Here is a 17,447-nt window from a genome sequence, read left to right as displayed (position 1 = left end):
CGCTAGCGGGATACCCCAACCCTGCCCCTCTCGGCGAAGACGAATGGCTAAAGGTTCTACGGCTAGCGCGAATAGTAAGGGTGAGAGGGGGCAACCCTGCCGCGTACCCCTATATATGGCGAATTCCGGGGAGATGTTGCGTCCAATGCGGACCCGGGAGGTGAGCTTAGTGTATAGTAGGCGGGTATAGGCTATAAGCCTGGGGCCGAGTCCAGCACGTCGAAGAACCGGGAACAGGTACTGCCATGTTAGGGTATCGAAAGCCTTCTCAAGGTCCAAGACCAGGCACGCCGCCCGGGGAAAGCGATCGCCGATCTGATCCTGGATATGAAAAAGACGGCGTATATTCTGAGAGGTATTCCTGCCCGGGACGAATCCGCACTGGTCCGGATGCTCCAGCGGGTGCACGATTTGGGAGTATCTGTCCGCCAGGACCTTCCCCAGGATTTTACAATCGGCTGTGAGGAGCGTTATGGGCCGATAAGAGGCTAAAAGGTGGGGACGTCACGATCACTGATTCTCTCATGGATCTGGGCAGTTCTCCGATCTGTAGTGCTGTGTCCAGCACTGTCAAGAAGCGAGGGGTCAGCTGGAGGGCAAAGGTGGCGTAGTACTCGAGTGGGAACCCATCCAAGCCGGGGGCCTTGTTGCGGGCCAAGGCTTGTATAGCGTGTGTGATCTCCGAAGATCGTATCTTTGCATCTAGGTCTGACTTATCTGCGTCCGATATCCAGGGAAGGGGGAGAGGGTCCAGGAAATGGTCTACCGCCTCTGGACCCGATGACCGGGGGTTACTGTAGACCGCCGAATAGTGCTGATGGAACGCCTGAAGGATCTCATCCTGAGATTGTACCAGGGTGCCGTGGGGGTTGATTATTGCGGTAACAACAATGGATATATCGGGCACACCTTGCAGAGGTGTTTGCATTTGAATAATATTGAGTACATCTTGGACCCATGTTGGCTTTTAATATCAGCTACTATGACTAGCTTTGAAGCAGAGACTCTCTTGCCTGCCGATAACACCCCATTAGGTTTTGGCTGCAAATCTCACAGTGGGTTAATAATTACACTTGCTTCATGAATTTGATTAACTAACCAAAGTAAGACCAAACACACCATGGACTACAAAAATGAAGGTCCTTATTTGGAGTTTGGTGGACAGCGTATTCCGACAAAGCGTGGTGGATGTCCAGTTTCCTATGTTAAGAGTACTTTTGCTATAATGTTCTTGCAGTACAGTGGAAGGGGACACCATCCATGTTTTTGACACAGTACCTTGTCTGCCAAACTCTAAATAAGGCCCAATGGGCCCGATTCACAGAAGTAATCTGAGACAAAATCCTAAACTTACTACTTTTGGTATTCACAGAAGGCATTTAGTAGTAGTAAAGTTAGGATTTTGTCTTAAGTCTGTCTTAAGTCTGTATTAAGTCTGTCCTAAGTCTGTCCTAAGTCTGTCCTAAGTTTGTCTTAAGTTTGTCTTAAGTCTGTCTTAAGTTTGTCTTAAGTCTGTCTTAAGTTTGTCTTAAGTCTGTCTTAAGTGTGTCTTAAGACTGTCTTAAGTCAAACTTAAGACAAAATCCTAACTTTACTACTACTAAATGTCTTCTGTGAATACCAAAAGTAGTAAATTTAGGATTTTGTCTCAGATTAGTTCTGGGAATCGGCCCCAGAGTCTTTATTAGATAAGTGAACAATAGTCAGTTGCAATCAAACAATCACCTTGAAAAACACTTCTCAAAATAGCTCACTGTTTCAGGCTATCAGTTCAGATTTGATAGTAGAGGATGCAATTCAACGGTGAAAGAGAAAGAGTACAGTCATATGGCACACTCAAGACAGCATCTATAGCAGTCCCTGCTGGTGGGGTAGTGTCACAGGAAGCATCAGCGGTGCTTAATTTGAGTTGGTAGTTGTAGGTGGAGCCCACCAGCACACTGGCGAACAAAACTTGTGGGGGCCCCCATACAAGGTTCATGCAGGGGCCCCTTCTCCGGATTGAATCCGGAGCTCTCAGGCCCGACTTCTGTGCTGAGGGGCCCCTTGAAGCTCGGCCCCCCCCCCCGCAATGCGGGGGATGTTGGGGCCTGTGTTACGCCATTGCACCAGCACCCTTTTTTGGGGGACAAGAACTTTATTTTTCCATCATTAGGCTTTGACCCTGAACAAGAGAGAGAAAGGCAATCGAAGGGGACAAGAAAGAGGAAGAGCTTGACATAGAAACAGTGAGATGGTGGAAAGCAGGAACGAAAAAGAACCTGCAAGAGTGAAATAAGGGGGCAGAAAGTGTCTGACAGCGGATGAAAGAGCATGAGGAGGAATCAAAACGACACTGCCTTGGTATTCGGCAACTCCAATACGCGTCAGCGACAGCAGTGGGCTTCTGAGAAAAAGTTTGGGCATTACAGCCAGGATTGTTTTGTGCAGGATGGGACACCTTCCTATACAAAAAAAATCCCCAGAGGCATTTTCCTCTTTCTATGTGTGCTGCAAAAAGCATCACACATAAAAAGAGGAAACAACGAGGAGATCTAAACATATTTTCCCTCGTTACGCCTCCCCTGGGAAGGTGGCTCATACGAATGCATGTCAAGGTTTACTACAATTTAGCAAATCTGAGAATGTGCCAAAAGCCATGGGTGGATGCGTGGGAACACCCACACACCACCCATGGAATGCCTTTGCAGGGCAGAGTAACATAAGGCAGCAGCTTGTGCTGCCCTGCATTACTCCAGATCAGTAGCGGCCCATCCTCTGCCAAAGTGGTGAGGCGGGCCAGAGGAGGGAGGTGTGGGTCAAAAAAATAAAAAAATAAAAAGCGTATTTTAACCCTGCCACAGCCGCCGTCTCCCGCCTCATTGCGCTCTTCCTCATTCTGGGCACAGGCTCCCAGAATGCGGACTGCCAATCCTGACACTGCTTGAAAGCAGAGTCAGGATTGGCCTGAGCACTGGCAACGTGCTCTCCCAGGCAGACTGGGAGCCTGTACCTGCTCTCTCCAGCCTCAGCAACGCAGCTGGGGCTGGAGAGAGCTTCACTGCGCATGAGGGGTTTGGCTGGCCTGATAGGGCCGCCTCAAAACCTCATACGCAGTGAAGGGACTTCCCCCCCCCCCCACTCCCCCACCAGCAGTGTCATTCCCCAGACCCTCCCCAAGACTCGTTAGAGTCCTGGGGGCTGTTCCAGGGGATTAAAATAAAACAATAATGAAACAGGTTAAAACCCGTTTTATTATAGTTTTATTTGCTGGTGGTGGCGGGGGAAGCGCTCCTCCGCTCCAATAGAGCGGCCGCCGCTGCTCCAGATTTACTATGCCAAGCACAGCCATGCAAGATGGGTCTGGATGACGTAGTAAATCTCACTCAAGGGCTTGTGTTGCTCTTGCGTCACCTTTCATGATTCAAGGATAACACAAGACCTTGATAAATGTGGCCCTCAGCAACCTGCATCAGAAGACGGTTTATTCAGTAGGTATGCAAAATCATATCTGTTCAGGAAGCCTAAATTTCGGATTGTCTCTAAGAGCTTCGTGAAGTATAGAAGGAACTGTTATACATTAGAAAACAGATGAGCCTGTTTCAAATAACTGGATTCTCTCAACTGTCAAATTCTACGTCATATGGATGCAAGCCCTTGGGACCATCATGGTTTTAGCCCTATGCAAGGAGATAACATTAATTTGGCGATGGCTTTCAATCAGCGTAGGGTTATTTATTCTATTGCAAACATTTTCCGTGGCATCATGAGGTCAAAAGGCTAGAGAGAAGCAGTGTGCAAACATGCAGCAGCATTACAAACTGATACATAGGCCTAAGAACTAGAACCAATATTGGCTGCTACTTAACGGCAAGTGGGGGGGGATGGGTCGCGGGGGAATGAGAAACAAAAATTTTAAATCACTTACTTGCCTGCCAGCCGCCGCCTCTTGGTCCTCTTCACCCACTTCCTGGAATCCAAGGGCAGGAACAGGACACGCCCAGGCTTCCAGACTCCCCTAGCCAATCACAACTCGGCTGATAGCAGCATCGGGATCGGTCTGAGAGCCGTGGTTCAGCGCTCAGATGGGGACTAGGAGCATGGGCAGGTTCTCCACCCAGGCTGTGCATTTCAGCCTGGTGGAGAACATGCCAAGTGCAAATTACAGTTTGGCCTGCCCAAGATGGCCGGCCAAACCGTCATGCGCAATTAGGAGCGTGCTCACCACTCCTCCTCCTGCTTCTCTGTGACAGCCCAGCCCCTAACCAGCTCAGCAACGATGGAAAAATAAAATGATAATAACAGTAAGTTACTATCATTTAATATTTTCCTTTTTGACCTGCTCACAGAAAAGTGGGGCGACGCTCCTCCGCCTTTGTAGAGGAGCCGCCCCTGCCTAGGACTATGCAGGGGATGGGATCAGGGGTCTAGATGTGCTGGTTCAGTTATTTGCAGTAATCCTTTCTGGGGCCTGAATTGTGATGTCGAGCTCAAGGAAGAGTCTAAACAAATACTTAGCATAAAATTTAAAGTCTACTAGAGGTAACAAAGATCAGGACTAACTGCACCCGTTTCCTTTCCTTTGGCAGCCACAACGACAGCATTCGCAGGGCAGTGCTTCTTGGACCAGAATGGAAAAGAGGTGCTGAAGACCATGTGGCTGCTCAGAGACCATGTTGAAAAGTATAATGATGACTGGAAAGCCTCAAGGTGAGTGGAGTCAGCCTTTCATTAGGAAGTCGAGAGCACCATGTTAGCGACAGATACACATTCAATCAAAAATAGGTGTATTTAGACCCTAGTCTTTTAATAAAAAAGAAATCTGAAAACAAGATAAAATGCTTATTCGAAAATACACAATATAAATATGCATTTAAAACTGAATTCATCAGTCAATAAAACCTACATTCTCTAAAATTCTCTGTGACAATCAAGCAAATGACTTCCCATAATCCCATTAGGCTTTCTTAATTTAACTGTAAAAACGTATCAACTGATAATAAAAACCGACCCATGGAACACGCCACATAAAGAAATCTAATTACCGCCAATAATTTCAACGCTCGTCCTCTATCCTTTATGTAATATTTTATAAAAGTAGGTTTTAAAAAGGACTTCCGTTGAGCTGAAAACCACATGCAGTCCAATAAGTTGCGGATTAAATCCCCTTCATATTAAGACCACAATTACAGATCCTTCCTTCACCTTGAAACGCACAACCTCTTTCTGACATTAGGACTTGATTTAACCCATATCTAGACTTTAGGAGGCTTCTTCACATGTTATTTTTGGGAGTCTGTCCATATAGGGAAAGGTCTCACCTCCTATCCGCCGGTGTGCCTGCAGGTGAGTGCAGCAGATGAATTGGAATAGTGCAATCCATAAAAACACACAATGTTGTCAATAAGCAAAGGATACACTGCTAGAGTGGAGAGCCACTCCTGGTAGGAGGTGGCAGTCATGCTGCATTCATAAGATTGTAGCTCACACTTTTGCAATCAAAGGAATAACCCAAAAATATCAGAAATGGTACATGGACATTCACAGTACATCTATGATGGTCATCGGGGTCCAGAAAACACTCTGTGATTCTCATGTGGTGCAATGACAACACAGTATGAAAATGTGTATTTACAGAAAGCGCTCCTGGTACAGCAGGAAATAAGACACATAACTTATCCCTGGGTTTCACTTCTTCTGGAAGGCAGGGAAACATAACATTCAAAGATATAAAGAGTATATCAGTTATCTAGACACGTCTGGTGCCAAATGTTTGGCAGATAGCCCAAACAACAGAAAGTAAATGGATTCAAGAAAATATGTACCAAGCAAGAACATTCACATGATCACAGAGCTACGAGTTATGGTTTGTAACCAACAAACCAACCTTCAGGATATGTAACAACAGTGACATTCACAAGAGCAACAGAGTTTTCTGGACATGTCATGGGAGACACTATAGTGCCACAGGTAATCACGATGCACAAAACAAATTCACAGAGCAGAGAAAAGTGCCTTACCTTAGAGAGAACTGTATCTGGTCTACAATGCAACAGAGTACTGTACAAACAGATATTCAGATCTTGAAGACAAACACCAACTCAGGGTCAGCTCCACATTGGAGTACACGTTTGGGCTAACTCCATACAAATGCATGACTAGAGACCAGTTGTTGACCCAAGAGAGCCCGCCAAACAGTCATGCACACTTAGGGAGTGCAAGCCACGCCTCACTCTGCTCTGGCAAGCTCAGCCTCGCCCTCCCCGACCTGGCTCCAGTCCCACACAGAAAAATAAAATGATAATAACGTCTGGTTATTATCATTTTATGTTTATTTTTTGCCCTGCTCAAATAGCAGTGGAGCAATGCTCCTCCGCCTTAGGGGAGGAGCCGGCACCGAATTCGAGCGAAATTGCCCCTGCCGGACTCTCATCAAGGATATTCTGCCGAGAATGGCATATTACATGCTACACAACTCCCAAATTTACCATCATCCCCAATCGTTCAGCATTTCCCCTTAATCTTGTTTCCTTCACTCAAACAGCCAAACTGACTGTGCCATTTAACATTAACGATTGTATGATACAACCATGCATGCCTAAACCACTCATGCCTAAACGACGTGGTCTGAAATACGACTGTGTCTTTACCACGCATGCCTTTACAAAGAATTTAGCTGTAAAGGCATGATTGTTAAAGGGATATACGTGGTAAATTGCACATCCCAACCCCCGCCCTGCACCCTTACACCCAATACCCCAGCCCTGAAATCCACCTCGCCCCAGCCCTTAAAACTAACCTGACACCTCACCCTGCTCTGAGCCCTCAAACTGACCTCGCCCTGCCCTTAAAACTACGCCTACTCCCCCTGCCCGAGCCCTCAAACCTATTCGTCCTGCCCTTAAAATAACCTGCCCGTGCCCTGAACCCTAAAACTGACCCCTTCCTGCCCTTGAAACAACCCCTTACCCTCCCCGCGCCCAGAGGCCTAAAACCCTGCCAAAAACTACCCAGAGCCCAGCCCTCCTGCCCTAAGCCCTAAAACTGACCCCCACCCCTGAAAGCTGCCCCTTCCCCTGAGCCCTAAAACCCAGCCCTTAACACTATCCCTTCCTGATACTTAAAACCCTACGCCTGCAAAAACTAACCCGACCCCAGGCCCCCGCCTGAGCCTTAAAAGAGAATCCAGCACTAAAAACTACCACCCCCCCCCAAAACCCAGCCCCAAACCCACTTACCTGGCCATGTCCAGAGTTTCCTGTCCCGATCATTCCTGTTCCTCTTCCTGCCCATCCGCACATCAAGACCGCTGTCCGCCTTAACGTGCGTGGTTGAGGCAGATGTGTGGTTTAGGCAAGCGTTGATTGGCTTGCTGGGATACGGCACGTGCGGCTCAGTCCGCGTTCTAAAGGCGTTTCCCAACATCAAATTCATTGCTGCCACTTATTATCCAGTTGTCCACTACCAGGCTGTCTCAAGCCTCCTTCCCTCATATTTACTGTCCTGTTTGTATGTACTGTGAAGTGTCTACAAGACATTAGATGGTACTGGACTAAAGTCCACAAATGGAACTAAGTAAATCCCCATACCTTCAGTATCAATGTAGAGGATCTGTTCTAGGCAGGGGCCAGGATACTACGTCCCACAAAAAAACTCAGCTTGGCCAATAGATAGATAATACAAAAGCAGAGGCTGAAACAGCTAACGCCGTAAGAGCAGGTCACCAGGAGTACACGCCCTAAACTTTAGAACAAGCGCAATCGAATTCTGAGAGCACAACCTTCCAACTAAGCCTTGGGATGAGGAGCAGGACTGGGAACAGGTGCATGTAATGCCACTAACCTATATATTCTACACTTTCCCAACTATCAGCTACCCATCCTGCCAACTTCGTATCGCCTTTCAAAGCTTGCCGCTAAATCCTCCAGTAACTTCTAGGAGCGGTAGTCAACTCACGAATGACCACTTACTATCTGCAATGGTGCAGACATGACAGGCTCTCAAGTTCTGGCTGCTAGCACATCCCCTTGGTAGGGTGCTGTGTTTGATCTGATGACTATGGTGACTCTTTAGGGTTCATACACACGGCTATACATTGCAGTATATTGATGCAAAATTATCTAGAATTTTGTCAATACCAGATAATGAGCGTGCAACTCTTGCGCTGCTTGCTCGGACTATCAGGCTGCCTAATGATGGACCCACTGCTCCCCCAAAAATACGTAGGGGCTTATTTACAAGCCCCTTGTGCCGCTGGTGCACCACTTTTAATATGGGAAAAAGTGACGCACCAGCGGGAAAAACTAGGAGAAATGAAAAAAAAAATCCTCGTTGCGCCGCGCTTACGCCACCCCTGGTGTGGCGTTAGATTCTGACGTATTCCCAGATTGAGGATTTTTCGTAAATCTCGGAGTGCTTCAGATTCCATGGTGTTGCGTGGGCACACTCACAGCAACACTGATGGAGCGCCCCTTTTACGCAGTGTTCTTTATGAAAGCGGTACATATTTACAAGGCCATGAAAAGCTTTACGTGTCCTTGTAAATATGCCGTGGCACATTGCACCACCGGAACGTCTAAAACGGGACGTTCTGGCAGCGCATAAGTGCACAAGGGGCCTCATAAATGAGGCACTCAGTTTTGTGTGCATGAACTAACATTTCTTTAGGGAAACTTATCTCTGAAATGGGCCACACATCTGGGACCAAGGAATTTACTGGAATTTACAATCTCCCGGAATCTTGCCTTTCATCTTGGATCTGCTGAGACAAATGCTGGGAATCACCTCTTCTGTCTACAATTTTTGTCTCTTGGCAGAGAAAAACACTTCAGCTTTGCTCGAGGTTTAGTGTTGGAGCAGGGCTTCACATCCGTTGTTGTCCTATTTATTGGAGAACCTGCCACCAGCTTTGATTATTGTAGCTCTGGAGGTGAACACATGGTTTGGTTGAGAGCAGCAACATGAAGTAGGAGTCTGTACTTTCAGTTTAGTTTAGTTTGGATATTTATATAATACACGAGGGCAAGTGCTACATGGATAGGGGTGGAAAGAAGCACATGGTCAACAGAGAGTAACCAAATCATTGATCCCACAAGCAGAGAGTTTTCTTTGGCATGTGGAGGACACCGGGGATGGTGGCCTCTCCAACAGCATTTCCTCCAGCGTTGTTTGTGCAAAAGTCTTGTGATGGGGGAGCAAGTGATGGCTCCACTATCATAAAAACTGCATGCCCACTGATAACTGGAGAGGGAGAGGAAAATGAGAGGTGGAGGTACACATCGACATCCAAGTTGCGAAAGATGTCCTTCTAGTGCTTGTTTCTTAAATGAGACCCTTAGTGTTTGGGTTTAGGGATCAATCTGATGTGTGAAGGCATTAAAACTAAAACTAAATATGTTGTTAGTCAGGACTTGAGAAATAAATTCGCCCACTTTCCGACACGTTTTACATCCACACCATCTATGAGCCCAAGTGATGAGAAGAAAAAAGGTGTTGAGAATGAGTTGAAGAGAGAAAAAGAAGGAACACTAAAAAGACTGCAAATGCAACTGGACCACAATGGGAATGCACTTTGCAGTATGAGTGCAGATTTAGGTAAATGTATATGTACTCTGGTTAAGGGTAAAGCAGCAGGACACATTGTGAACTCACTGTGGATGCACTTGAGTGCAGTTTGAAAATAGTGGAAGGTGTTAGAAACACAGTGGGTACATGGTGATGGTGCTGGAGCTCATGTAGAGTACCAGGGAGTTCTTTGTAAGTGCAGTGGGGTTCAGCTAAATATATAGGCAAGTATGGATTTACTATTCTTAACTCCACATCTGCTCACCTTGATGAATTAGCGGTAGTCGATATGTGGACTCAATATTTTTGTATGTGGATATTTCCACTGGGATACTGTGACCCCACCGTTCATAGATGTTGCATGCAGTTTCACCATACATTGTGTAAAGGCGAGGCGGCATCTGTGAGTTTCTTCAACAATTCTTCTTGTTTTATCCTTTATCCAGAGTTGGGTGCAATGTCTTCACCAGAGCATCAAAACAATGAGTCTCCCGGAGCAACGGTATGAAAATGTACAGCTAATGGGAAGACCTTGCAACCCCTCACCCAAAGGATGTACAGCAGCTTCTTCCACCACTGAAGAGCAGAAGACCACTGTTTAGATGTTCTGTGATAAGTTGGCTATTCATATATCACTTATGTTTCCCCTCAGTTGTAGGAGTTCCCTACTTCTTGGTGACTGAGCTGTCACCACTAAGATCACACCCTCCTATTGGATAATGGCCTCTACCAAAATGTTAATCCCTGAAAGGTTGTTTATTTGGGCCGGTGTGACCTAACCAAATATCTGACTGCCACCAAAGTGCCCCGCTATGCAACTACCTCACTTATGTACCCTATGGAATACCTCTCCCATTGCCCATCTGGCAGCCCTCTTCTATATACTCGACTCACTGAGTAATCTAGAAAAGCCTTCTCTGTACCAGCTAAATTTATTCTCTGCACTGTATAGGGCTCTATTCTCATGTAGCTAGGTTTTTATTATATAAGTTCTGTAAATTAATTATTCATTACTATGGACGTTACTTTGCCAGCTGTCACTCTAGGTTTCATGAGGCCCTACATAGACTGAAGGTGACCGCTTTTGTATTATTGCCTGTGTTAAACACCCTGGGGCAGATTAATCAATATTTCATGCAGCGCAGCCTTGTGCGCTGAGCTGCGTGAAAGGGCAGGAAAGCGCAGTATTTAACATCATATGGTGCATTCCTGTCCTTTCCTTGCCCAGGCACACAATATGCTGCCTTGCGCCAATACTGGTGCAGGGGTGCTTGTGTTGCAGACAGGATTGTTGTGGTGCAGGAAGGGGCATGTCACAATTTCAACACTTAAAACTATTTGGAAATGAAAATATCACAGCAAGAATATCAACAAAAAAAATCAGAAAGGCTAAGTATATGTTTGTAAGTACATGTTTACTATTCTTAACTACACAGACACATACATTGAATATAGATTTATAAAGTCTCAAGATACATATATATATATTGAGTTAAGTATAGAAGTGCTATACTTATCTACATCGTATACTTACAGTCACAATATTTTGTTGTCAATATTTTTGCGGCATCATTTTTGAAGCCCAACATTTAGGACTCAATATTCTGGTAGTATGCACTGCTAAAGGATATGGAATTTGTCTTATTCCAATTCTTTCTCTATGTTTATATGATTTCCGTAAACTGACAATAAAAAGAAATTTGAAGAATTATGCAATATCTGTGTGTTCTTCTTAATAGAGAGATGTATTTTACTGTAAATAAATGCGACTGAAGTAAAGAAGTGACGATTTCCATTTTTAGGACATTTAGGAGAACGTCCGTGTCACTAATACGAGAACAAGCAACCATTTGTGCTCAGGAGTGGGTTTATTTTCAACTTGAAGGAGCTGATCACCAATACAGTAGCTTGAAACCCATTATTATATAAGTTAAACCATCATGGAGTAACTGGCACCAGTTCTATATGGGCTGCATTGGAACTCGGCGTAACCAGGAGAGGATCCTGACGGGATGCACTAATTTTATGCTCAGAATCAATAGAAACTGTTAATCTTTCAATGTCACCAACTAATAAAGAGACCATATACACAGGGATACTAGAGACAGTAGTAGAAGCAGGGAAAGTGGATTGGAATAAGATGGGGAACAGAGACGCAGGACCCCACCACTCGGACTCATCACTTCTGTTGGTCAGGCATATCTGTAGGACGTGGTGGATATCTTCTTACGTAATTTGTAATAAAGAGCTCTATGAATAACTGTACTAGTGAATGGATAGACCTTAGTACAATCTCTGTGTAACCAAGTCTCTGTACTTTGATGCAAACATTGTAATTCCTGAAATCTAGACACATGAAGAATAGTATCCTAAATATATATATACTCGTACTCCGCCCTAAGATTTGACTAACTACCTCTAGCTCTGTCACTGTGCACTCAGTTATAATTTCAACTTGACTCCTGTAGGACTGCAGGATAACCAAAAACATTAACATTCTGCTGTTCCCTAGTCTTGGCAATTCATATGTTCATTCTAGAACTCTAGTGAATAAGCTGCTTCCTTTGGTATCACATTTCCTGTTGGATACTTTAACTGCAGATCCCTACCCTTTAGAATATCCCCAAGCACCAGACTGGATCCGGAGCATTTTACAGAAGAGTTCCAACATGCCGATAGGTAGCACCATGTAGCTCTGCTGTTACTCTATACTAGCCCAGAAGTGATAGAGATGGGTCGCATAATAGTGCCATATATACGCGGTGACATCAGTTTCTCACTCTTTCTCCTAAGCCATCAGACGTGGAGCACTTTGAACAAATTGCAGGTGACAATATGTCATATTCTAACGTAAACCTTATTATGATGTTCAGGAATCCTTTCCACAGAATGGGGCGGTAGGCGAACAGTAAGGAATCTGCATTTAGATGGAGTATCGTCTAGAAAGAACATTACAGAAGGTAAGTAACATTTTTCTGACGGATAATTCTAACTGCAGACTCCTACCTTTACAAGCAGTACCTCCAAAAGGTGAAGGGTCTGGGGAGTGGACTCAGATTAGAAAGTGTTGCAGGACCAAACAGGCAAAATGACCCTCCTGTCAGATCTGACTATCAAGGCAGCAGTGTGTAGTGAATGTGTGCACCACGCCCAGGTCGCAGCCTGGCAGATGTCCAGAACCAAATCCTCCCTTGCTATTGCCATTGTAGCTGCCGTGGCCCTGGTGGACTGAGCCCATGGGCCCTCAGGGGATTGCTCTTTCTAGATGCTGAGGACTATCCATCTTGACAGGTCCTTTTCTACACCACCTTCCCTTTCTTTGCTCCAGAGAATCATTCAAAGACATGATCATCCACACAATGGTCTTTTGTGGAGCCTACATCAATCCAGGGCGGCTCATACTCAAAAAGCTGTGGAGGGGGTGTTCTCATTTGCAAGGAGGTTGAGACACAAACTGATCAGAGAACTGACAGAGATCTATCAGAGCAAATATGTTTCTATTGCAATTTATGGGGCAGGGGTCTAGGGATACAAAGGCCCGGGCCAAATTAGCAAGTATAAAATAAGTTTGTTCGTAGGATATTGGCTGTCCCCCAATCATGCCCTGCCTATGTGTCTATCATAGCTGGGCTTAACACCTGTAAGTGACAGGATAAAGCAGGCACCTCTACTCTTATGGCTGAGGATTTTGGTGAACCCTGATGCCCAACTCTCCAAGGAAGTACTGGGGGATTGTCTTTCTCTGGATAATGTTCTAAGTGTACCCTAGATTAGTTTTGTAAAAAAAGAATTATTAGAGTTGGGCCTGCAGGAGTATGCTGAATATCCAGTCCAACAGGCAGCTTTTGATAACCTGCTTGTAAGCCGCACTTTTAATCCAATTAATTTGACACAGGGGTGTGAGCCTTATCTCTCCTGGTTTCCAAATGGGAACCTCAGGTTTTATTTATCAAGACTACGATTTAGTCTATTGCACCTGATAGTTGCTTTTCCCAGGAATATAGTCTGGGGACAATCACTGCCCAAATGTCCGTGCAACAATACTGCCACTCAGAGCACACTGCACTTTATTGTATTTTGCACCCTGTATGCTCATGTTAGGAAACGATTTCTATGTCCTATTTTTCACTCCTTTAACACAAACTCCTATAAGGAGGCCTTTGAGCGATTGCCAAGGCCTGAGAATGAGAAAATTTGCATGGCAGTGGATAATTGTGTCCGCCTTTTATAGGGGGTAAGAAACAAATATGGCTCAATATAACTTCCTTACCCTTATCATATTTGTATGTTAGGAACTGATCTCTTTTAAATATTTTTTAAAACATTTTGGTTTTTAGCCGGAGAGCCATTGGCCCTTTTATATATGTTTTATGTATCTTATCATTGGAATGTACCTTATGTAGTATCCTTCTTGAAAATAATTGATTTATCCTCGGACGTGCCCTGAATCTTGTAACTCTGCTCTATTTATTCATGAAATGTTTTTATTATTTGTACTTTTATGGCTGTCGAATAAAATTACATGACTGACCGAGTCACTGTTGAAGCTGAACACCCTTTTAGAGTCAAGCCAAAGGAGCGTCGCCTTCTCTTTTGCAGGGTGAGGTGGAGTAAAAAATGCTGGCCAAGTGATAGACTGGCCGATGTGAAAGGGTGTCACAACTTTGGATAAGAAAGTTACCCAGATCATCATCAGCACTAATTTGTCTGAGAAGAAAGTAGTGTAGGGCGCCTGCACAGAGAGTGAACTCAGTTTGTTTACCCAGGTCTCAGAGGTGATGGAAATCAGTAAAACTGTTTTGATCAACAAAAGTTCTAGTGGGCAGCTGAAGATGAACTCAAAGAGAGCATGCACATAAAAAATGTCAGCACTAAGATCAAGCCCCATTATGGCATGGCAAATGGCTACAGAGAAAACATGTAGGTTAGACCATTGATAAAACACATCTCAACATATGATTGATTAGAAAGGGTTAATAAAATACAGAAACGGAGAAAGGACCAACAGATAACCCTTAGCTGCACACTGTAAAGCTGTGCTGGACCAATTATAAAGCAAACAATAACATATCCAAACGTTTGGCCTGCAGAAGGTGGGTATAAAAATTGCAATAAAAGGAAACAATGTTTTCCTTGTGCTCAGAGAGCAAAGGATGGCAAGAGTAACATCTACCACTGTGGCTGACATATAAAACCCGTTAAACTGCCGCAGCTCAATCGCCACACCTGGAGGTGTAAATTGTGGGGATTTGGGTGCAGGACTCTCCCCTGTTGCTAAGAGGGAAGATCCTCCCAAAAAGGTACCTAGATTGACTGCAGCCTAGTCTATACTGAGCTCCCTCAGAACTTGAGGCAGGGCAGGTAGCAGAAGGAACTTATAGGGATCCCTGTGCCTCAGTGCTGGCAGAACACATCTGCCGGTGACTTTGCTGGAGGAATCACTAGCGCACAGTAGTCTTCACACTGTGTGTACTCAGTGGTGGCAAACAGATCCAACCAGGGCAATCCCCCCTAACCCAACACGTCCCTTGCCTCTGGATGGAAATGCCATTCGTGATCCACCAGACATCTGCACCACTCGTCTGCTCTGGCATTTAGAGACCCTGCTTCATGGTAGCTCTCCTGATCCAGCCACCTCCAGAGACGTAGTGCCTCCTGGCACAGGACCCAGAACCTCACTCTGCCATGCTTGTTGTAGTACCACATGGCAGATGTGTTATCTGTAAGACCCTGCACCACACTCTTCTTAATGGATGGCAAGAAGGCTTTCAGGGACACACAGATCACCCGAAGCTCCAGAAGACTGATATGGAGCTGGCCATCTTCTGGAGCCCATAGGCCTCTGATCACCACCAGCCCTAGGTGACACCCCCAACGCAATAATGTTGAGTCTGTCACAGCCTTGACATTTGGATGAGATGGGGAGAGTGCCTGGCCGCAGGTCGGTTTGGCACTTGTCTGCCCCCTAGAAGTTCTTGAGCGGCCTCCTGTGTGATCTGGATAGTATTGCACAGGCTGCCCTGATGCCGGGTCGAATGAAACTTGATGATCCACTGAAGGGCCTACATATGCCATCTGGTGAATGTCCCGGCCTCCCTGCTGGGGTGGAAAGGCCTTCAATGCTGTTTTGTCTGGTACAGGGTCAATGACAGGAATCTCTTTGGGAGGCTCAGGTGGGATATCTGACAACTTTTGAGTTGTCCATCAATGAGCCAGAGTTTGACTGCCATCTAAAGGTGGCCCATGAATGACTGAGGCAAGCCCACCTTGAGCAGCCATTTGTTGAAAGACAGGAACACATGTATGTCAGGCCTCTGAAGAAGAGCAGTGATCACTGTCATCACTTTTGTGATAACCCGTATAGCCCTGAGGCCTTCATCCATCTTCGGTACAAAGAAGAAGCACTTCAATTCAGCCACCCACTCAATGCCACCCTGAGGCAGAAGAAGGTTGACTTCTTTCAGCAAGACTGCTGAATGGCCTGCTGGTCATTGCTCTGATATGGGGGAAGACAAGGTGGGGAGGAAATGACAGGCAAGGCACAGCCCCTTTGAATGATCTGCAAGGCCCATCTGTCCACTGTACTGGATCACCAGTCAGGGAAGAAGTGGGAGGAAATGCCGTATCCTGCCTCCTACCAGCTAAGTGTATAGGTTAGCTGGTCCTAATGGTGTGAATGCCCTTAGCCACCATGCATACCCCTGCCACAAAATAGTTGGGTCTACTCTTTCTCCACAGTGTGGTAGGGCTGATGCTGCCTGTAAACTGGCACCCTGAAATAGCCCCTATATTTTCTTTACTGTTGGTGAAACTACTTGGCGGGACAAGAGCCGCAAGGATCGTGCTGTGGCTCTACTGTCCTTGGATTGTTCAAACGCCGAATCAGGTGTCTGGCCAAATAATCTGGAGCATCAAAGGACATATCGATTAAGAACACTTGGACATTACCCCCCAAAAATTAAGTTAATTTCATCCATACATGCTTTCTCAGCACGACACTGGTGCCAGTTGCTCTGCCTACACTGTCTGTGGTGTCCAAGCCAGCAAGCAAGGCATACTTCACTGCGTCCTGGCGGTCATGTATTGTTTGACACACTGAAACTCCAAGCTCTTCTTGGATTGCCAGAAATCTCTCACTGGCCATGTCCCATAAATCATGGGTGTACCTTGCTTAGAAGACGCATTGCATTAAGGATGTTAAGGCTAAACTAGCTGAAGAAACCTTCTCTTTTCAAAGGCATCAATACGTTTTGACACTCTACCTGGAGGGTTGGTTGAAAAGGCATTGTCCATCAATAAAATTCTAAAGGAAGAAAAGGAAATTTGAGTCTGTGTAGCAAGGTCCTGGCTGCAGTAAAATTTTACCGCAATTGCCTAGCAATGACAGCATGGAACACGAGCGAAGTTATACCCAGCTATCTAAGATACTTGCTGTCGCTCCAGAGTACAGAAGTGTCTGTGGGCTGCTATGATTTGTAGTTGTTGGCTTGCTGCCATGTTCTCCTCAGCACCTAGCCACAGTCCAGACAGAGCCAAAACTCCATGATGATCGCCAACCTTTCCTTCCTTGAAAACAACTAAGCACTACTGGGTTTTGCGGGACACACTCCCATACTGGAACCATACTAGGCAGTAAGCGGTATCTTCATTTTCCCTTTCTGACAGATCCCTGTGGAAGCACACTTCTCTTTTATTGGTTCCCCATTACTTTCTTGGCGAAGGTCTTTGCCATTGATCTATCCCTTGTTGATGTTGCTTTCGCTGTGTGATGAATGCTCTTGCTTTTGTTGGATAACTATGTACACTTCCACCAAGCCTATTCTTACACAAGTCAAATGTGGATTGGGCATTTTCTCCTGGACTCTTGTTTATCCTTAAAACCTGTAATAATGTTTATTTCAGTC

The 17,447-nt window shown here is 45.5% G+C and overlaps 1 protein-coding gene across 2 annotated transcripts in view; it reads left to right on the top strand.

Annotated features, from left to right (window-relative positions):
• Positions 1–11,254, top strand: part of LOC146797980 (avidin-like) — a 122,991-nt gene extending 111,737 nt beyond the window's left edge. For both annotated transcript variants that reach the window (XM_085625205.1, XM_085625204.1), the window contains 2 exons: positions 4,569–4,689; positions 9,990–11,254. In XM_085625205.1, coding sequence (XP_085481331.1) covers positions 4,569–4,689; positions 9,990–10,029 — 161 coding nt within the window. In that variant the 3' untranslated portion in view covers positions 10,030–11,254. The remainder of the gene's footprint in view (positions 1–4,568; positions 4,690–9,989) is intronic.
• Positions 11,255–17,447: the final 6,193 nt, after the last annotated feature.

The sequence above is a fragment of the Triturus cristatus genome, chromosome 9 (genome assembly GCF_964204655.1).
Source record: "Triturus cristatus chromosome 9, aTriCri1.1, whole genome shotgun sequence".
Lineage (NCBI taxonomy): Eukaryota > Metazoa > Chordata > Amphibia > Caudata > Salamandridae > Triturus > Triturus cristatus.
This window is presented reverse-complemented; position numbering and strand designations above follow the sequence as displayed.